The 23464-nt window shown below is 42.7% G+C and overlaps 1 protein-coding gene across 1 annotated transcript in view; it reads left to right on the top strand.

Annotated features, from left to right (window-relative positions):
- Positions 1-23464, top strand: part of LOC132405767 (A disintegrin and metalloproteinase with thrombospondin motifs 6-like) — a 183939-nt gene that overhangs the window by 35848 nt on the left and 124627 nt on the right. Inside the window, exons 4-6 of the mRNA XM_059990779.1 lie at positions 3172-3389; positions 11894-11977; positions 13360-13505. Of these exons, the coding sequence (XP_059846762.1) occupies positions 3172-3389; positions 11894-11977; positions 13360-13505 (448 nt within the window). The remainder of the gene's footprint in view (positions 1-3171; positions 3390-11893; positions 11978-13359; positions 13506-23464) is intronic.

Genomic DNA, 23464 nt, shown 5'->3' with positions numbered 1-23464 from the left:
TTCCATAGATGCTGTGTTGCTTGGATTTCAGCATCTGCAGATTTTCTCCTGTTTGTGATTCTATTACTTAATATGTTACTTCCTTTAACAAGATTCAAAAATTTCTTTAAAATTCAATTTTTTGGAAAATGAATGTTTGAAAATCTAAAATCTGCTTGTTTCTACAGACACACTAATACAGAAGACAGTAAACATCTAAAACAAAATTTATACTAAAAAAATCTAGGGTGCCTAAGACTCTTGCACTATACTATAAAGGTTAAAGAAATTGAGAAATGAGTTTAGTGAGGGTCTGAGACTGTTGATAGAAATGCATAAAGAGGAATAGAAAAATTAAATTTGGGTGCCATTTCTATTGAGAAAAACATTGATGCAGAATTAATGGAATATTCCCTAGAACAACTAAAAGGTCAAGATTCGGACTCTGCAATATCCTTAATCTTAGTGTATACAAAACTTAAAATCTTTATTAGATTGCAAAGTATAGTTTATAGGTAGAATCAAAGCTATGATTATTGTAATGTGATGTACAGAGCCTTACTACTTTTTTAAGCAAATACAAAATTGTACTGTATATTGCTTTTTCTGTAACTTTTGCAATGAGAACAGCTTGGAGTTCTTAGTTAACAGGAAATTTTATAGATCTGAATTCTGAAAAGCAAAATTAAAATTAAGGAATTTGTATCAGTTTAGATGAGATACAACTACTCAAATTCCAGCAAACAGTTCTTTGTAACACATTATTTCAACAACTTTTGGAATAGATTTTGACACTTCCTAACTTTAGAAAGTAGTGTTTTCTTGAAGGCTTGCATAGTAAATAACAAAAATATTCACCTATTCCATATGAGTTGCCATAATTCATTAAAACATTAGACAATAAATGAGAATTCAACTTGCTGGGTATTTTGTGTACTGGTTAGAGGAAAAAGATGGGATGCTAAAGTTACTGGGGCTGTAAAATTTTGAGTGCTATTGGTCTCTACTTTGCACTTGTGTGTAATGATTTTGCAGCTGGTGTTACTGCTAAGCTAACCAAATGAAAGTGTAGAAATCCTTAAGACTGTGAAAACCCTGGACAGTATTTTTAGTTGCAATCTGGTATTAAAGTTCAGCCTTCAGATTTTCTGCTCTCACAGATGCATTGTTGGATCATGGGATAAACATTTTTAAATCCTGTTCAGCTGCTCCCTCTTAGCTAAACATTGAACTGTAAATGTTGCCTCCTTTTTTAACATTTTGCATACATTTCTCTTAAAATGTCTTGAATTGTTCCATTTACTAGTACTGTCAGTAACACCTACATGAATTTTGTATTATTTATTTTATAAACAGATGGCACTACTCTATATCAATTGATGACCATCTATGAATCAGAATCAGATTTATTATCACCAACATGTGTCATGAAATTTGTTAACTTAGCAGCAGCAGTTCAATGTAATACATAAGATAGAAGAAAAATAAATCAATAAATTACTGTATATGTATATTGAATAGATAAAAAATTGTGCGAAAAACAGAATGCATCGATTATGTTGAGACCAGGTTAGGTCCTCAGAGATCTTGATACTCAGGATCTTGAAGTTGCTTACTCTCTGCACTTCTGATCTACGAGGGCTGTTCCTTCACCTTACCCTTCCTGAAGTCCACAATCAGCTCTTTCATCTTACTGATGTTGAGTGCAAGGTTGTTGCTGCAGCATCACTCCACTAGTTGGTATATCTCACTCCTTTATGGCCTTTTGTCTCCATCTGAGATTCTACCAACAGTGGTATCATTAGCACATTTATAGATGGTATTTGAGCTATGCCTAGCCACACAGTTATGGGGTGTAGAGAGTAGAGCAGTGAGCTAAGCATACACTCCATGGTGCACTAATGTTTTATCGTCAACAAGGAATAGATATTATCACCAATCTGCGATTGTGGGGTCCTCCAGTTAGGAAGTCAAGGATCAGTCAATTTCTCTTAGTTTCTACCCCATCACAGAAATTCCCTTTGTTCTCTCTATTCCCTGCCCCCAACTTTCTCTGCAACTTAAAATATGCCTATTCTCTAGCTGTTCCTATTTCTGAACATAGGTTATTGACCTGAAATATTAATAATGTTTCTCTCTCCTCACATACCACCTGACCTGCTGAATATTTCCAGCATTTTCTGTTTTTATCTTGTGACCATATTTCTATCAGAAATGATAAATTATGGCCACACTCTGAATTTGAAGATATTTTATCTCCTTTTACATTTTATTTTGTTGAGTATTTTAATTTTAGTGGACGCAAATGTAAAGAATAGTAATGAATAGACTCAGGAAATGAAATATGAACTGGGTCAGAGCCACAAGTGGATAACATTCTAAATCAATAGGTTAATTGTAAATGCAGCATGCCCGTGAGCATTATACATATTCTGGCACTATTTCTGTTGGCAATTGTGACAATTATTTTGTTTATACATCATGGTTTTCTTTATTCACTTGCATATAAATCTTGGAGCTACCTCATTCATAATTTTGATTTTAGTTTTATTGACTCTTCAATTTATTAAAAAAATAAAATATTTTTCAATGATTCAGCCACACAAAACAGAAGCTCAGCAGTCCATTGATTAAAGGTGAACTCACAATGCAAGTGCATTAAGTGCATTTGAGTTAAGTTTATCATTCAGCTGTATATATGTATACAGCCAAGCAATACGACATTTCTCTGGACCAAGATGCACAACACAGTATATATAACTCGCATATATACAGTAATTAACAAATTACTATAATATACAGTAATTAACAAATAATAAGGTGAATATATGATACAGGTTTAAAAAGTAAACAGTAAATGCTACTACCACTTATTACATGATGAGACCTGGGTGGTGACAAGGAACTCAGTTGTCCTACAGCATAGGGGAAAAAGCTGTTTACCATCCATTGAACAATGGCATAGATGTCCCTTTTTAAAGATTGAATCTTTCCATTACCTTATGAGTTAGAGATGCCATTTGCCTTCTGTACTGGTTAAGAACTGTTAAATAACTGTTCAGATGAGAAATGCAATTGTTTTGATAATAACCATAATAATATAATCATGAAAGTATTCCCTTCCTTACCCATCATGATGCTTGCTCTTTATACAAGGTATAATTTTGAATGCTACCAGTGCTTCTATTCCAGATGAGAAGCCAGGGAAAGGAAGATCTTCATGGCTGAGGAATTTACAGACTTCAGCGGTGACTCTTTCACCTAATAAGACGCTGCGAAACCAGCTACAGTTGAAAAGATCAGTCAGTCAAGAACATTATGTAGAGACACTAGTAGTAGCAGATAAAATGATGGTTGGATACCATGGACGAAGAGACATTGAGCAGTACATTCTCTCCGTTATGAATATTGTAGGTATATTTCATTTTTTCATACTATATTACATTTTTGGTTGAAAAATTCCTTTCAATTCATTTTTTTCACTTTCTCTTCTATTTAAAAAAACTTCCCATGGTTCTCGATGTGTAGTTATGTGGCACAGTCTCGTATATCTCTCGATACTATCTTGAATGAAATTCTGCAAATGGTATGGGGTGGCATGCTTTTCAAGTTGTTGTTTTTATTCCTGTTGGGAGTGTTTGGCCTTTCTTGTTCAGCATCAGGTAAAACAGAGCATCTGACCTGTTGTGGTTAATCAAATGATCATCTTGGAGTTCGCTGATTACAGAGTTCATGCACAAAAACTTGGTGTATATATTAGCTTTGTTAAAAGATTGGGTGCCACAATAGCATAGCAGTGAGTGCAAGCAACACTATTACAGCTTGGGATGTCGAAGTTCAATTATGATGTCCTTTGTAAGGAGCTTGTACATTCTTTCCATATGCACATGGGTTTCCTCTAGATGTTCCAGATTCCTCCCAAAGTCTAAAGACATGCAGGTTATTAGATTAATTGGTCATTGTAACTTGTCCTGTGACTAGATTAGATTTAAATTGGTGGTTTGCTGGGCAGCATGGTGAGGTGGGCTGGATGGGTCAGTTTCACACTATATCACTAAATAAATAAAGTTATGTATCATGTTTAAAATAAAATGTGACAAACATGTTAGTCCATACAGTTTTTTTTCCTGATGTGTTATCTGTAGTATTATGCATTGTTTTCACTAATAAATTCATAGCACAAAGTCTTCTAGACATTCAAAGAAAATGAAATGCTAGATGCCAGGTTTTGTAGAGAAATGCGGTGAGTTTGATATTCCAACTTGCGCGTGCGTGAACACTCACATTTTCAACTTGGAAGTAGCTGTTCACAGACACTTTCTCAATCTGTTCTCGAGCCAGTGCGTCTGTTGGTGTATTCACTCACAAATGTGCTGAGAAAAGATGTTGAAATAACTGAGGTACAATTTCCTGGCTTCACGCTATTTTTTTAACTATTGTAAACTTACATGTTTCCCAAATCAGGTTTGATAGTCCTGTCATGAATTAAGTGATTCTCTTTTTTTAAGCTACAGTATTAATATGGTAGTCAGGACCATTAGCAAAACCTCTTTCAAAATAGGCAAATAGTTTGGAAGGGTACAAAGGAGAAATGTATAAAAACTAGCAGCTGAGAAGAAAGCTACTGGCCCAGTATTTCTCAGCATTCCTATATAAAAATCAATTATTATGGGGGTTTTATATGATTACATGGAATTTTAGGTTGAATTGGCCTCCTTTGAAAATTGACCAGGCACACCTGTTGCAAATTATATTTGCATCACTGGTGTTAGATACCCATGGAATAGTATAATTCCCTGAGCAGTACTGCAAATATGTGTCTCCCAGGAAACTGGCTGAGGCTGTTCTCAGTTATATATGTTGTTGGGCAATTTTAGTACACTCAACAATGCTTTAATTGTACTGGAACCCACTCAGGTCACCTTGCCTGATGCCTCTTTCTCTGCCATGTTTTCTCCAACCTACCCAGGACCTGGCCTCCATACTGATATTTCCGATCACATTTCCACAGTGATATCTTCCACAAAAGAAAATGACTAAAGACCATTCAGTAATGTCTAGCAGAATCACTGATCATTAAATTCTGAACTTCTCAAAGTTACAATACACTTGCAGTAATTACCTCTGTCACCAATGAGCTGGGGACCACTATACTGTGTCCAGTGGGGATCTTCATGATTACCTTGTTTTGCTCTATCCTTCTCACAAAAGCTTAGTTTAATTTAAAGGTTTTTTTTTAAAGCAGGAAAGCCTCATAAAGTGCATTGCTTTACTCCTGTAGTATATTTTGGTGTTTTATTTAATTTGTTTCTTCAGCTGGCATGCAATCTTGAGAACAACACCTTTAGCAGTTTAAATAGATGATTACCAGTTGCACTACAGGTCCAAAGGAGCCAAAATTGTGTTAGCACTATGTTTATAAGATGGAGGTTTTGCCAGCTACCCCCTGTTGTTATAGTGTTCTTCCTTCAGGACTGGCAGAAGTTTTAAGGAACCAGAAATGCCTATAAATGAAGCTAACATGATTTAGAGTTCATTTATGATTATTCACCAACTCTGTTTCCAACAAATTCCAAGTATATTTCCCTGCGCCAGAAGGCTGTAGGTTTATGTCCCTCTCCAGAGGCACAGGTACGGAAGCCTAGGCTGACAATCCATTACAGTCAGAAATGTCGTCTTTCAAATGAGACGTTAAACTGAGGCCCCATCTGCTCTCTCAGGTGGACGTAAAAGACCCCATGGCACTATTTCGAAGAAGAGCAGGGGACATACCCCCAGTGTCCTGGCCAATATTAATCCCTCAATCAACATTACAAAAGCAGATTTTCAGATCATTATCACATTGCTCTTTGGGGAGCTTGCTGTGCCCAAATTGGCTGCTGCGTTTACAACAATGACAACACTTCATTCGCTATAAAGTGCTTTGGGATCCTGAGGTCGTGAAATGTAAGTCTTCCTTTCTAAATATTGAACCAGCTTCTTTTTAAAGGTGACAATTGATGTTAAGTCAATTTCCTTTATGTAAACTTATTTCTGGTATCCACTATCTTAAGTAAATTTTTTTATTTTCTCTAACCTTATTTTAAACTCACAGTTTATGCTGTAATTATTTTCCATATCTTACCGATACTTTCACATTATTTTGGAGTGAATAAACAGTCATAGCTGTTTCTGTTTATGGCTAAGGCCTGTCACTGTTCAAATTCCTTTTAACACTCATACTACTTTCTAATGAATTTATATTCCTTTGCTGTCATGGTTCATAAATAATTAGTGTTATGTACTGTACTGAAGTTCAGATGTACATGTATGCAAAGGTGCAGTGGTTCTCAATCAATTCAGGTTACTGTTTTGTCGCATATTAGGCATTGAGGCTAAGTGTAAGAACAAAAATAATAAACACGATTGTCCAATTTTATGTTGCAGCCCAGGGATTTTCAAATTCTGATCAGACTCGGATTTGTCATCTCTGACACATGTCCTGAAGTTTGTTCTTTTGTGACATCAGTACAGTGCAAGACATGAAAACTTACTGTTTGTTATAAATAAATAATTTCAAGAGTAGTGAGGTAGTGTTAATGGGTTCATGGAGCATTCATAAATCTGATTTCAGAAAAGAAGAAGTTTTTCCTAGAACACTGAGTGTGTGTCTTAAGGCTCCTGTACCACCTCTCCTACATTTTGAAGATGCACTCAATGGTGGGGAGGTTGTGTCTGTGATGCACCATACAACTTCCAAGCACTGGTGATGTGCCTGTCAGTTAGCAAGCTATTTGTGTAGCTCTTTATATGAAATTATTTGCCACAGAATTTAGAATTAATTTTTGTATTACTGTTCTTTCTTTGGTGGATAAGATCCCATTATCTAAGTAGTAAGTTTGTTTGGCCTTGACAACTTGAATTTATAAAAAGTGAAATGGGCACTTGATGATTGAAATCATGGAAATGGGTAAGTAATCGTCAGGATTTGTTCTTAAAAAAAAAAACAAAATTCTAAGAACACTCAGTAGGTCAGGCAGCATCACTGCAAAGAGAAACAATTATTCATTCAGGGCTGAGACCCTTCTTTATTAGAGAGGTGGAAAGTAAATGTTTTAGTCGCAAAGCAGTTGGGGTTGGAATGGAATATTACAGGAAAAGGAATATCTCTTATAGCGTAAGACCTAATAAGGAACATCTCATAGCGTAAGACCTAATGACATCCTTAAAGTAGCAGTTAGGATCAGATTATGCTTGTTTGTCTACAATGTGTTGCTAAAAGCAGGACTGTGGGAGCACCTCCAGCAGCCAAGCAATAATAATAAATGGAGAAGCTGAGCCAAATTAATGACTGGCAAAAATAGACTTCTGGTTTTCCTTTCTGCCTGAATCATGAGTTACCTAGAGAATTCACTATTGAGTTGGAAGGCAGCCAATGTACTTTGACAGAAGTGGCAATTTTGTGGCTCAAACTTCCAATTGGTCTTCATGTAACAATGCAGAAGGCCACAGCAAAGAAGAGACAGCCTAAAAGCAGGATTGCTGGCAACCAAGGGCTCAGGTTCAGTCAGTGATCTAGAGATTGTTGCTTTACACTCTGCACAGTTACAATGAGGATCAACAGAAACTCAAATAATAACATTGCTGCTTCCTTAAAGTTCAAGATTAAATGCATATATATTCAAATATGTGTATATAATATATATGTGTGTGTCTACATATATGCTCAAAGGTTCAATGCAATGTACAACTCTTGAGATTCTTCTCCACATAGCCATGAAACAAAGAAAAACCATAGAACTAAATTCAAAGAGAAACAGCAAACCCATCACCCTGCACAAAAATAGAATGGCAACACAATCATCAACTCGCTCAAATACCACCCCCCATGCCACCACCAGAAATGCCATCCACCCCCCACAACAAAAACGCAATAAAAACATCGGCCCCAAACCCCCCTCCCCAATCATAAACACACCGAATATTGGCCCCTAAATCCCCCCCCCACAGAAACAGAAGAACACCAGCCCCCAAATCCCCTCTGCTCACTAAAACGCAACAAGAACATCAGCCCCCAACCCCCCCCACCACTAAAATGCAATAAGAGCATCAGCCCCTAAATCCCCCCACACAAAAAAGCAATAAGAACGTCAGCCCCCAAACCCCCTCCCCTCCACAGAAACTCAATCAGAACAGCAGCCCCTAAATCCCCCCACCCATAAAAATGCAATAAGAATGGTGGCCGTAAATCCCCCCTCACCCCCGCAGAAATGAAGTGAGAAAATCAACCCCTCCCCACCCCCACAGAAACACAAAAAGTACATTGGCCCCCTAAATCTCCCCCCCACACACACACATAAACACAGAAACGCAATAAGAACATCAGCCCCAACCCCCCCACTCCCACAGAAACGCAATAAGAACATTGGTCTCCAGACCTCCCCTCCACCCCCCCCCCACAGAAACACAATAACATTGGCCCCAAACCCCCCTCCCCACAGAAACACAATAAGAACACCTGTCTCCAGACTCCCCTCCACCCCCCCACAGAAACACAATAAGAACATCAGTCCCCAAACCTCCCTCCCCCACACAAAAATCAACAATGAGAAATGCGTGAAAACACAATGTAAAAACCATGATACGGAAAGAGTCCATAGGCCAAATCCATAAACACATAACCATGATAACGTCCTCCTAGATCCTGGAAAGAATGACACAGCTCGTGTGCGCAGACCTACCCTCTGTGCACAGCACGAGGTCACACATGCTCCTTTGGCAGCAGAGGCATCAAAAAGCAGGTAACCAGCACCGATTGAACACTCGCTTGCCTTCCTAATTCACCTTGTTGTTTTAATCTTTCTCATCACTTTAATTGGTAAATAATGGAAGCTTTATTCGGTGAAAACATTATTCAGTGAAGTAGAGTCAGATAGTCAACTTGGGTCCCGCATCAAAGTTCTTTGCCTTGGGGATTCAAGCTTGGAGCCCAAAATCTTCTCGGAGAAAGCAAAGCGCTGAATCACTCACTCAATCAATCTCCAAACTAAATCAGAGGCTCTAACAGTTTCAGAGACGCATTTCATATGAAAAACATGGGAGATGCCAGAGAGTAGTGGTGGATAACTGTCAGTTTGGAGGCCGGTGACTAGTGGTGTGCCTCAGGGATCTGTACTGGGTCCAATGTTGTTTGTCATTAATGATCTGGATGATGGGGTGGTAAATTGGATTAGTAAGTATGCAGATGATACTAAAGTAGGTAGTGTTGTGGATAATGAAGTAGGTTTTCAGAGTTTGCAGAGAGATTTAGGCCAGTTAGAAGAGTGGGCTGAACGATAGCAGATGGAGTTTAATGCCGATAAATGTGAGGTGCTACATTTTGGTAGGAATAATCCAAATAGGTAAATGGTAGGGCATTGAAGAGTGCAGTAGAACAGAGTGATCTAGGAATAGTGGTGCATAGTTCCCTGAAGGTGGAATCTCATGTGGATAGGGTGATGAAGAAAGCTTTTGGTGTGTTGGCCTTTATAAATCAGAGCATTGAGTATAGGAGTTAGGATGTAATGTTAAACTTATACAAGGCATTGGTAAGGCTGAATTTGGAATATTGTGTACAGTTCTGGTCACCGAATTATAGGAAAGATGTCAACAAAATAGAGAGAGTACAGAGAAGATTTACTAGAATGTTACTTGGGTTTCAGCACCTAAGTTACAGGGAAAGGTTGAACAAGTTAGGTCTTTATTCTTTGGAGCATAGAAGGTTGAGGGGGGACTTGATAGAGGTATTTAAAATTGTGAGGGATTGTGGTAACTACATATACCTGTCTGGACATGCCCCCCCCCCCCCCCCGGCTGACTGCTCCTGTGGCTCCTCCCACAGACCCCGGTATAAAGGCAAATGGGGACTCCGCCCCGGTCTCAGTCTCCAGGATGCACCGTGGTGGTCAATTGCTGCTTGTTCTTTCTTCCAGCCAATAAAAGCCGATATCTCGCCTCACGTCTCAGAGTTATTGATGGTGCATCAGGGATATAGATAGAGTTGGCATGGATAGGCTTTTTCCACTGAGAGTAGGGGAGATTCAAACAAGAGGACATGAGTTGAGAGTTAGGGGGAAAAAGTTTAAGGGTAACATGAGGGGGAATTTCTTTACTCAGAGAGTGGTAGCTGTGTGGAACGAGCTTCCAGTAGAAATGATAGAGGCAGGTTCAGTAATGTCACAAAGTAAAATTGGATAGGTATATAGACAGGAAAGGAATGGAGGGTTATGGGCTGAGTGCAGGTCAGTGGGACCAGATGAGAGTAAGCATTCGGCATGGACTAGAAGGGCCAAGATGGCCTGTTTCTATGCTGTAGTTGTTATATAGTTATATATGGAAATAAATAGTTTCACAGTCTGTCCAGAAGATATCGACCAAGGGAGCTTTCTATGCAGGCACCATCTTGACTGGAAGTCAATACAGTACTGATATACAGTGTATCAGTGTATATATTTTTTTCTCTGCTCTTCCAGACCATGGTGCACCCACAAGACATATATGACACAGCACGTAAACCAAAATATTATACTACTATAAATACATTAATGAAATATGTAATTCAAAATGCATGTAATGCGCAATGCAAGTAAACAGTACAGTAAGCAGCTTGCTGTTCTAGTGATGAGATCTCAATAGCATGAGATTCACTAATTTCATGGCCTGAGGGAAAAAGCTGTTACCTTGACTGGCAGTCCTAGTCCTGATGCGTCTGTACCTTCTTCTTGATGTTAGTGGGTCAAAGAGAATGTGGGATGGGTGGTAGAGATCCTCAACGGTGTTCTATTGTGTCTATCGTGTTCTAGGCAAATGTCACAAATAGGGGGTAGGAGACTCTTGTGATCCTCTTGGCTGTTTTTATTGTCTTCTGTAGGGTGTAGCAGTCCAATGATGCAGCCAGCCAAAATACTTTCAATGGTGCTCCTGTAGAAAGTTATTAGAATAGGTGGGGGGGGGGGAAGCCTTGCACACTTGAATCTCCTTAGTGTAGATGCTGCTGTACCTTCTTGAGTAGTGAAGAGATGTTGTGAATGCAAGTTAGATTGTCTGTGGTCTGCATCCCAAGGAACTTTGTGCTTTTCATTGCCTCCACAGCACAGCCACTGATGTGCAATGGAATGTGCTTCTTTCTAAGCATGTTTGCAGTCTTCTAGACTTGATATTGAAATCTCTACCTCATATCTTGTTCTTTGTGCTTCATTAGAACTGGCCATTTCAGTTTGTCATGATTTTGGCTCAGAATTTCTTCTTTTAATATAATATTGCTTTGCAAACTGCTACTTTAATCACTATATAACATATTTGCTCTGACAGTATCAAAGATAATCTCTTTATTCTACCTATTTCTTCCCCCCTTACTTTCCTGGTATCGAAAATTAACTTCCTTTTTCGTTCTCAGTTCTATTGAGTGATCATAGATCTTAAACTTTAACTGTTTCTCTTTCCACAAGTGCTGCCTTATCGATTGAGCATTTCTATCAATTTCTGTTTTTATTTCAGATTTCTAGCATCTGCAGGTTATATTCAAATTTGTAGTTAAGAGTTAACTAGTGAGTAAACACTTATTCAAATACTTCCAGAATTATACTATTACAACCACTAGAGGCATATTAAACTGTTACATGTAAGAACTACTTAAAATACAAGCAGATTATTAAGTTAAAATGCAAAGAAATTAATAATTAAACTGCCTGAGCTAAGAATTAAACAGTCAGATCAAAACATCTCTTCAGAAAATACATGAAATGACATTTCTAGTCAAATCATCCCATGATTGTACTTCTATACAATATTCTAAATAAGCTTTAAAGTTGCTTTGGTACTCGTATCAATGATGACCTATTTATACCAATTACATTTTTAAGACTGTCTGTGTTTTTTCTTGTTTTCTGGAGGTCAGGTTGCCAGACTTTTGCAAGACTCGAGTATAGGAAACATTGTGAATATGGTAGTAACTCGACTCATACTACTAACTGATGATCAGGTAAGAATCCTGTGCATGCCTTCTCTTTCTGTTTTTGTTGAAGTCTTCCAATGTTCTTATGTTACATTCTGTTTCACACTCCAAAATATTTAGCCCATCTAATTCTTGGTTGTTTGAGGTCTTGTCGATATATTACCTACGTCTTCACCAACTGAATTCCCTGTGCTTCCTGAGAACATACTCTATAAATTAGGCCACTCATCCACTTGAGCATGTTCTACAATTCCATACCATTATGGTTGATCTGATTGAAACTTTAATACTGTAATCTCCACTATACCTTGTAACTTTTCATCCCCTGGCCTATCAAAAATCTATCTGCCTCTGCCTTAAAGGTATTCAAATTCTCCATTTCCACTATCCTTGAAGAAGAGAGGCAGCTCGGCAGCGTAGTTGTCAGCATAATGCTTTAACGCCACTGTCTTGAGCAGAATTCTGCCATTGTCTATGAGTTTGTGACTTCATGGGTTTCCTCCACATGCTTCAGTTTCCTCCCACATACCAAAGGTGTAGATTAATTAGTTACATGAGTGTAGTTGGACAGCACAGGCTCATTGGGCTAAATGGTGCTGCTGCTGCATCTCAAAGGAAAGAGAGTTCCATGTATACTCACCCAGCCATGGGAAAAACATCCTCATCTTTCTTAAATTATCAGTTCTTTATTTTTAAGTAGTTAACATCTCTAATCAGATTTGATCACAGAAGGAAATAGCTGAGGCTCTCAGGATCTTTTGCGCTTTAATCTAACCTTCATCAGATTTTTCTACCTCTCATTTTTCTAAACACAGTGTATACAAGCCTAGCCTGACCAACCTTTCTTAGTAACATATCCCACCTACTGAATATATTTCCTCTTTCCTTAAATAAGGAGACCAATGCAATATACAGCAGTCTGGGTGCAGTCTTATTAGTACCCCATATAACTGAAAAATAACTTGGCAACATGTGTATTCAATTCTGCTAGCAATAAGCATTCTATGAATTTTCCTAATTATTGCTGTAATTACCAACTACTACCATGCCCCACCTCCCCATGTATCTATCCAAGTGCTTCTTAAATAATACTATTGTACCTGCCTCAACTACTTCCTTTAGCAGCTTGTTCCATATATTTGCCACCCTCTGCATGGAAAAGTTGACCCTCGGATGCGTTGTAAATCTTTACCCTTTCACTCTGAACCTATGCCCTCAACTATTAGACTCCCTACACCAGGGAATATGTGTTACCTTATCTGTGTTTCTCAGGATGTTAAACACTTCTATAAGGGCATCATTTATAAATCAGTTTTCATAAAAATTGAATTGTTGCTATAAAATGATTTATTTTGAATTTGACAGTTGTTAATATTTGTTTATTAATATTACTTTTATTTGTATTTTAGCCAAACTTGGAAATAAATCATCATGCTGGTAAATCACTTGATAGTTTTTGTAAATGGCAGAAATCTATTCTTTCCCGCAATGGTAATGGAAATGCCATCCCTGACAATGGAATTGCTCACCATGATAATGCTGTACTTCTCACCAGGTATGCCCTCTCTCAGATTTCAAAAAAAGTAGAGAAAAAAAATAAACACTCAGAACTAATTTCTACCCTTTACATACCTGTTACCTTTTTGACACCAAGAAAGGCATTGCATTTTATAGTTCTCTGGAAAAGAGTTCTCCATGTTTAGAACATTAGTTTCAATTTATTTAGGTGATAGAATGTCTCATTATTAATTGTTGGTTATTGCTTGGGAACTAGTTTCTCACTGTTATTTTAAGCTCAATCTGACAAAAATAGGAACGTCCTTGAAAAGCAATAAAGTCTATTGATTCTATGTAAAACTGTTGGAAAGGTGGATAAACAGCGAGAACACCATGAATTTAGAGAGTAGTGCTAACCAGTAAGTCAGCTGAAGAGCAGAGAATATGCTGCCTGCAAGACCTCCAGTGAATGGCAAATTGAAATCATTGATGAAGTCGGCCCTTTGACCAAACACCTCTGTGATGATCTTTGTACCCAGCTGCAGTGACCCCACTGGCCCATATAAGATTTGTATCTTTCCCTGCCTCACAAACTTAAGTGCCTAACCAAAAGTTGATTAAGTGAAGTGATTGCATCTGCTTCCACCATCTCCTACAGTAGTGCATTCCTGATATCTAACATTCTGTGTATATACTTTTTAAAATTGCTGCCTCAGATCCCCTTTTAAACTCCTTCTCACCTTTGCTGCCTCATAAATAAATTGGACGATCTTGAAATTCAGCTACAGATTGACAAGTATGACATTGTGGCCATCTCTAATAGCTAAAGGATGGCTGCCATTAGAGATGGCCACAATGTCATACTTGAATGTCCAGAAATATACAGTGTTTCTGAAAGATAAGTTAGTAGGCAGAGGGGGTGGTGTCCAACAGCAGCCGGGATGTGGATTACAAATTACAGCAGGAGATAGAAGAGGCGTGTCGGAAGGGCAATGTCATGATGATCATTGGGGATTTTAACATGAAATGGATTGGGAAAACCAGGCCGGTGCTGGACCACAAGAGAGAGAATTTGTAGAAAGTCTATGGGATGGCTTTTTAGAACAGCTTGTTATTGACCCACTAGGGCAGGGGTCAGCAACCTTTACCACTGAAAGAGCCACTTGGACCCGTTTCCCACAGAAAAGAAAACACTGGGAGCCGCAAAACCCGTTTGACATTTAAAATGAAATAACACTGCATACAACGTTTTGTTTTGCCTTTATGCTATGTATAAACAAACTATAATGTGTTGCATTTATGAAATTGATGAACTCCTGCAGAGAAAACGAAATTACATTTCTGCATGCAACAAAAAAACTTTGAACTCCGAAAAAAAGACGTTGGGTTGAAGGTTACTTTTAAGTAAAATACTCAACGTCTATCTGAGTCCTTCTTGTATTTATGAAAAACGCCAAACTTAAATTTGCCGCCAGCAGCAAACCAAAACTAACGTCAGCCAGCTGTCAACCTGAAAAATAAAAGGACTATTTCACTGAACAATGAAAACATATGAATATACGTAAAATAATAGGCAATTAAAATATTTATCATACTTGGTCAGGTTGACTCACACCTGACAATGCAGTCGTATTCAGTAGGGATGGATCGATGCTTAGGGGAGTGACCGGGAAGGATAATGTGTTTTTTTCCTCTCTGAACTCACAGAAGCGTTTCCCAAACGATGTTTGCATTGCGATGATTGCAGAATGTAAATACTCCGAATGTATCATGTCGTGACCTTGTTTGAACTCTCTCAAATTGGGGAAGTGAGACAATGTGCCTTTCTGTAAATCTCTGGCAAGCACTGTCAACTTGCACTCGAATGCCAAAACATCCTCCAACATGTGCAGGGCTGTACGTCCTTACCCCTGAAGAGCTGTGTTCAGCGTGTTCAGGTGCGCTGTCATGTCTACCATGAAGTGTAGCTTTTCCAGCCACTCTGGCTGTTCCAGCTCAGGAAAGGTGAGCCCTTTGCTGCCCAGGAAAGTTTTCACTTCTTCCAGACACGCGACAAAGCGTTTCAGCACCTCCCCTCTGGACAGCCAGCGATAAAAACACGTTGTAGCGGTGTGCTACACACAGTCAGTAAACTGCAGTCAAAGATAGCTTTATTCGAACTAAACAGCCTTGCTTTTAAGCCTCCCTCAACCCGCCCCCCCATGGGCGCGGATGCTGCAAAAGACATGTACTCACAAACCCCCGTAGGCTATCTCCCTTAGCCTGAACGCTGGCTAATTGTGAGCCGGTTCGGATGTGTCAGGAAATGGGTCGCCACAACGTCTTATTTAGATTGTACAAGATCACCATAATCTTCAAATTTAGAATTACATTTCAAAAACTAACAAACTAACATAAAATACATTTTAATTAAATACTGACCAATTATTTCCCAAAGCAACAGGGAGCCGCAGCACAGACGTAAAAGAGCCACATGTGGCTCCGGAGCCGCGGGTTGCTGACCCCCGCACTAGGGGATCGACTGTGCTGGATTGGGTGTTGTGCAATGATCCAGAGGTGATAAGAGAGCTCAAAGTTAAGGAACAGTTATGGAACAGTGATCACAATATGATTGAGTTCAGATTGAAATTTGAGGAGAAGCTAAATTCCAGTGTGTTGGTATTTCAGTGGAATAAAGGAAATTACAATGGCATGAGAGGGCAACTGGCCAAAGTTGACTGGAAAAGGACACCAGAGCAGCAATGGGTGGAGTTTCTGCAAAAAATGAGGGAAGTGCAAGACATATATATTCCAAATAAAAAATTTTCGAATGGAAGGAGGACACTACTATGGCTGTCAAGTGAAATCAGAACCAAAGTAAAAGCAAAAGAGAGGGCAGACAAGGAATCCAAAGCTAGTGGGAAGACAGGATTTGGAAGCTTTTAAAAACTTGCAGAAAGAAATTAAGAAGGTTATTAGGAAGGAAAAGATGAATTATGAAAGGAAGCTGGTGACTAATATCAAACAAGATACTAAAAGCATTTTTAAGTGTATAAAAGGTAAAAGAGAGTTGAGGGTAGATATAGGACCAATAGAAAATGATGCGGGAGATATTGTAATGAAAGTTACAGAGATGACAGAGGAACTGAATGTGTATTTTGCATCGGTCTTCACAGTGGAAGACATCTGCAGTATACCTGAGATTTAAGACTGTCAGGGAAGTGAAGTATGTGCAATGAAAATTACGACTGAGAAGATGTTCAGGAAGCTTAGTGGTATGAGAGTGGATAAATTCCCTGGACTTGATGGGATGCACCCTCAGGTTCTGAAGGAAGTAGCTGGAAAGATTGCAAAAGCATTAACAATGATCTTTCAAGAATTGATAGGCTTTAGCATTATACTGGACAACTGGAAAATTGCAAATGTTACACCACTATTCAAGAAGGATGAGAGGCAGCAGAAAGGAAACTGTAGACCTGTTAGCCTGACATCAGTGGTTGGGAAGTTGTTAGAATTGATTGTTAGGGATGAGATTACAGAGAACCTGGAGCACATGACAAAATAGGCTAAAGCCAGCATGGTTTCCTGAAAGAAAAATCCTGCCTGACTAACCTACTGCAATTTTTTGAGGAAATTACAAGCAGGGTAGACAAAGGGAATGTAGTAGATGTGGTGTACTTGGATTTTCAAAAGGCTTTTGACAAGGTGCCACACATGAGGCTGCTTAGCAAGTTAAGAGCTCATGGAATTACAGGGAAGTTACCAGCATGGGTGGAGCATTGGCTGATCAGCAGAAAACAGAGTGGGAATAAGGTGATCCTATTCTGGCTGGCTGCCAGTTACCAGTGGAGTTCCACAGGGGTCTGTGTTGGGACAGCTGCTTTATACGATGTACTTCAATGATTTGGACTATGGGATTAATGGATTTGTGGCTAAATTTGCCAATCATACAAAGATTGGTGGAGGAGCGGGTAGTGTTGAGGAAACAGAGAGCCTGCAGAGAGACTTAGATAGTTTAGGGGAATGGCAAAGAAGTGGCAAATGAAATACAATGTTGGAAAGTGTATGGTCATGCACTTTGGTGGAAGAAATAAACGGACTATTATTTAGATGGGGAAAGAATTCAAATTGCAGAGATGCAAAGGGACTTGGGAGTCCTTGTGCAGGATACCCTAAAGGTTAACCTCCAGGTTGAGTCAGTGCTGAAGAAGGCAAATGCAATTTTGGCATTCATTTCTAAAGGTGTAGGATATAAGAGCAAGGATGTGATGTTGAGGCTCTACAAGGCATTCGTGAGACCACACTTGGAGTATTGTGTGCAGTTTGGGCTCCTTGTGTTAGAAAGGATATACTGACATTGGAAAGGGTTCAGAGAAGATTCACGAGAATGATTCCAGGAATGAAAGGGTTACTGTATGAGGAGCATCTGGCAGCTTCTGGGCTGTATTCACTGGAGTTCAGGAGAATGGGGGGGGGGGGGGGATCTCATAGAAACATTCTGTATGTTAAAAGGACTAAACAGATTAGACATGGCAAAGTTATTTACCATGGTAGGGGAGTCTAAGACAAGAGGGCACAACTTCAGGATTGAAGGGCATCCATTTAGAACAGATCTGGAGAAATTACTTTAGTCAGAGGGTGGTAAATCTGGAATTTATTGTCACAAGCAGCCGTAGAGGCAAAATCATTGGCTGCATTTAAGGCAGAGATAGATAGATTCTCGATTTGACAGGGCATCAAGGGGTATGGGGAGAAGGCAGAGGAGTGGGGATGACTGGAAGAAGTGGATCAGCCCATGATTGAATGGTGGAGAAGACTCGATGGGCTAAATGGCCTACTTCTGCTCCTATATCTTATGGTCTTATTTTGATACCTTGACCACAGGAAAAAGATTTAACTATCTACCCTTTTTTAAATTTTATTTTATTTTAATTTAATTTTTGTTTAGTAATGCCCTCCCATCTCATCCTCCTCTATTCTGGGGAAAGCAAACCAAGACTATCCAATCCTTTGCCATAACTAAAATCCTCCAAGCTAGGCAACATTATAGTGAAACAGAGACACGTGATATTCTGCACATGCTGAAAATCTTGAGCAACACATACAAAATGGTGGAGGAACACAGCGGGTCAGGCAGTATCTATGAAGGAAAATAAACAGTTGCCTCTTCATTAGGACTGGAAAGGAAGGGGGTAGAAGGCAGAATATGGTGGTGGGGGGGGAAGCAGGAAGGAGGACAAGCGGGCAGATAATAGGCTGAGGGTAATGAAGTGAGACTCTGGGAACTGATAGGTGGAAGTGGTAAAGGGCTGAAAGAGAATGAATGTGATAAAGGACAGTAGGCCATGGAATGAAGGAAAGGAAGTGGAGAATCAGAGGGCAGTGATAAGCAGGTCATGGGGGTGGGGGGGAAGGGAAAGAGTGGGAGGGCCATCAGAGTGAGGCAAATGAACAGGGTGTGGCAACCCATTTCCTAGCGCACTTGAACCAGCTCACAAATAGCCAGCACGCCGGCACAAAGGCCAGTCCCAAAAGGGCGCCAGGTCTGCTTCACTAACAAAGGGAAAAGCCTGCGGGGGATTGTGAGTACGTGCCCCTACAGCATCCGTGCCCAGGGAGGGCGGGATCAGGGAGGCTTTAAAGCAAGGTTGTGAAGTTCAAATAAAATCTTTCTTTAACTGTAATTTACCGACTGTAGTTTAGCGCTGCTACAATTGGTGACCCCGACGGTCCAAACGATTTTTGGACCGGAGATGAACGATGCCGCATCTGTTCATGTGGTTTCGTTGAAACTGCCAAGCTTCTGGACGCTGTGACCTCACCTATGGTTCCAGCAAGCAGAAGCCCAATTCCATGTTCAGCAGATAACCTCAGAGGACACACGTTACTACTACGTGGTGAGCTCCCTCGACCAGGACACAGCAGCCCAGGTTGAGGAGTTCGTACGGTCTGCCCCAGCGGACGGCAAGTATACGGAATTCAAAGCCCTGCTCACCAGGACTTCCGGACTCTCACGGCGCGAACGGGCGGCCCGTTTACTGCACCTGGATGGCTTGGGAGACGGACCTCCATCGGCTTTGATGAATGAGATGTTGCCTCTGGCCGGCGTACACAAGCACTGCCTCATGTTTGAGCAGGCATTTCTGGAGCAGCTGCCTGAGGACATATGCCTGCTGCTGTCCGACACAGATTTCAGCAACCCCCGGAAGGTGGCAGCCCGGGCGGACTTGCTGTGGAATACCAAGAAGGAGAGTGGGGCGTCCATCGCACAGATCACCAGGCCATGCTCCCAGCAGCAAACCAGACCAGGCCCGGCCACAGAGCCCGCTAACCCCAGAGGCAGGGGTGAGGAGACCAATGAACAATGGTGCTTCTACCACTAGTGGTGGGGCGCAGAAGCCTACCTCTGTAGCCCGCCCTGCAAGTTCCCGGGAACGCCAGGGCCAGCCGCCACTGATGGCTATGGTGGCTGGCCATCGGGATAGCCTCCTGTATGTGTGGGACCAGAGGTCGGGATACCGTTTTTTGGTCGACACTGGTGCCGAGATCAGTGTCTTACCTCCGACGAGTTACGACACCCGCAACAGGGCACCGGGTCTCCCCCGAGGGCCGTGAACGGCAGCACGGTACGGACCTATGGCACCCGTACGGTGCAGCTGCAGTTCGGCTCCAGCAGGTTCACGTGGAACTTCACACTGGCTGCCGTAGCCCAACCGCTTCTGTGTGCGGATTTTTTGCGGGCTCACAGCCTACTGGTTGACCTGCCCAGGAAGAGACTGGTCCACGCCGAGACCTTTCAGACGTTCTCCCTGGGTGCAGCCCAGTCGCCAGCCCCTCACCTCGACTCCATCACGCTGTCCAACAACGACTTCACCAGGATCCTGATGGATTTCCCATCGGTTCTGGCACCACAGTTCATGGCAGCCATGCCCAGACATAGCATACAGCACCACATCCCGACCCAGGGACCACCCCTTCATGCCCGTGCTCGGCGGCTTCCCCCTGACAAGCTCCGACTGGTGAAGGAGGAGTTCAAGAGGATGGAGGAATTGGGGATCATTCAGTGGTCTGACAGCCCATGGGCCCTCCCTCCTGCACATGGTGCCCAAAGCGGCAGGGGGCTGGAGACCATGCGGCGACTACCGCAGGCTGAACGAGGCTACCACACTGGACCACTACCCTGTGCCGCACATTCAAGACTTTGCAGCAAACCTGCACGGTGCACAGATCTTCTCCAAGGTAGACCTCGTCCGGGGATACCATCAAATCCCGATGCATCCAGACGACATCCCCAAAACGGCTCTCATCACCCCGTTCGGCCTTTTCGAGTTCCTCCGCATGCCGTTCAGCCTGAAGAATGCCGCACAAACGTTCCAGCGGTTAATGGACGTGGTGGGACGCGACCTGGACTTCGCATTCATCTATTTGGACAACATCCTCATAGCCAGCAGCAGTCGTCAGGAGCATCTGTCCCACCTCCGTCTACTCTGCGCCCGACTGAGTGAGTACGGTCTAACAATCAACCCGGCCAAATGCCAGTTCGGGCTCGACACCATTGACTTCCTGGGCCACAGGATTACTAAAGACCCCTCTGCCCGCTAAGGTAGACGCGGTCTGCCATTTCCCCTGACCCATCACGATCAAAGGCCTTCAGGAATTCATAGGTATGGTCAATTTCTACCACCGCTTCCTCCCTTCAGCTGCCCGAATCATGTGCCCCCTGTTTGCCCTGATGTCGGGTCCGGGCAAGGACATTACCTGGGACGAGGAGTCTGCCGTCGCTTTCATTAAAATGAAAGAAGCCTTGGCAAACGCCGTGATGCTAGTGCACCCCAGAATGGACGTCCCTACCGCCCTCACAGTGGACGCCTCTAACACGGCAGTCGGTGGGGTACTGGAGCAACTCATCGCGGATCGCTGGCAACCCCTGGCGTTTTTCAGCAAACACCTGCGGCCACCCGAGCTCAAATACAGTGCTTTCGACCGGGAACTTTTGGCGCTATACCTGGCAATCCGGCATTTCAGGTACTTCTTAGAAGGTAGGCCCTTCACCGCGTTAACGGATCACAAGCCGCTTACCTTTACGTTCACGAAGATGTCCGATCCCTGGTCGTCCTGCCAGCAGTGCCATCTGTCCTACATCTCTGAATACACGACGGATGTCTGGCACGTCTCGGGTAAGGACAATGTCGTGGCGGACGCGCTCTCTCGCCTTAACATTCATGCCCTTTCCCAAGGGGTAGATTTTGAGGCGCTGGCAGAGGCGCAGCAGGCAGACGAGGAGATCCCGAGTTACAGAACCGCAGTCTCCGGGTTGCAGCTCCAGGACCTCCCCGTAGGCCCAGGTGAGAGGACCCTACTCTGTGACGTCGCCACCGGCCAGCCCCGTCCCGTCGTCCCGGCACCTTGGCAGCGACGCGTTTTCGACTCCATTCATAACTTAGCACACCCCTCCATCAGGACTACTGTCTGGATGGTCTCCAGCAGGTTCGTTTGGCACGGACTCTGCAAGCAGGTCAGTGAATGGGCCAGAACGTGCATGCACTGCCAGACGGCCAAGGTGCAGCGGCACACCAAAGCTCTGCTGCAGCAGTTCCACCCCACCCACCGTTTCGACCACATTCATGTGGATATTGTGGGCCCCCTGCCAGTGTCGCGTGGAGCGCGGCACCTCCTGACTATCGTGGACCGGTTTACAAGATGGCCAGAGGCGATCCCGCTCACCGACACCACCTCCAAATCTTGCACCTGGGCACTGATCGCCACCAGGGTGTCCCACTTTGGTGTACCGGCCCACATTACCTCCGACAGAGGCGCCCAGTTCACCTCCAGCCTGTGGTCAGCTATGGCTAGCTTTTTGGGGACACAGCTGCACCACACCACTGCCTACCACTCACAATCAAACGGCCTGGTGGAGCGTTTCTACCGTCACCTAAAGTCAGCTCTCATGGCTCGCCTGAGAGGAGCTAACTGGTTGGACGAGCTTCCCTGGGTCCTACTCGGCATCCGCACGGCGCCCAAGGACGATCTGCTCGCCTCGTCGGCCGAGTTGGTGTACGGTGCACCCCTGGTCATCCCCGGGGAGTTCATACCAGCCCCAAGGGGGCAAGAGGAAGAACCCGCAGCAGTCCTGGGCAGACTATGCGAGAGTCTCGGTGACCTGGTCCCCATACCCACTTCACAGCATGGGCGGAACCCGACCTGCGTACCCCAAGACCTGCAGAACTGTAAGTTTGTGTTTGTATGAAGGGGCTGGCATCGACCACCACTGCAACAGCCCTACGAGGGGCCGTTTACGGTGCTCAGGAACAACGGGTCCACGTTCGCACTGGACGTTGGGGGGAGAGAGGAGGTTTTCACGGTGGACAGACTTAAACTGGCACATGTGGACTTGGCGCAACCGGTCGAGTTTCTGGCACCGCGGCGCAGAGGCTGACCTCCCAAACAGGGTCCGGCTCAGACTGTGGACAATGGGGGGTGTATCGCCAGTTCTTGTGGGGGGGGGGGTTATGTGGCGACCCACTTCCTAGCGCACTCGAACCAGCTCACAAATAGCCAGCGCGCCGGCACAAAGGCCAGTCCCAAAAGGGCGCCAGGTCTGCTTCACCAACAAAGGGAAAAGCCTGCGGGGGATTGTGAGTATGTGCCCCTACAGCATCCGCGCCCGGGGAGGGCGGGATGAGGGAGGCTTTAAAGCAAGGCTGTGAAGTTTGAATAAAATCTTTCTTTAACTGTAGTTTACCGACTCCGTGTTGTTATTTTAGCGCTGCGTGTAGCACACCGCTACAAGGGCAGTAATATGGATGTGTGGGAAACAAAAGTGCTTATCAGAAGTTGAAGAAATTGATGTTCAGTATCTTAAATATTGGTGAATATGATATGGTAACCGGGTACAGGTTTATTTTGTTCTTTTACAGGTATAGTCATTGCTGGCGAGTGCAATGGCTGTCTATCCTAACTACTTTTGAAGGTATTCTCAGTGTTACTGGTTAGAGAGCTTTTGGAATGGTTGCTACAAGAGGGCACAGGTTTAAGGTG

Source organism: Hypanus sabinus, chromosome 16 (genome assembly GCF_030144855.1).
Source record: "Hypanus sabinus isolate sHypSab1 chromosome 16, sHypSab1.hap1, whole genome shotgun sequence".
NCBI classification, from domain to species: domain Eukaryota; kingdom Metazoa; phylum Chordata; class Chondrichthyes; order Myliobatiformes; family Dasyatidae; genus Hypanus; species Hypanus sabinus.
The sequence above is the reverse complement of the archived record's forward strand: the minus strand, read 5'-3'. Positions and strand labels throughout refer to the sequence as shown.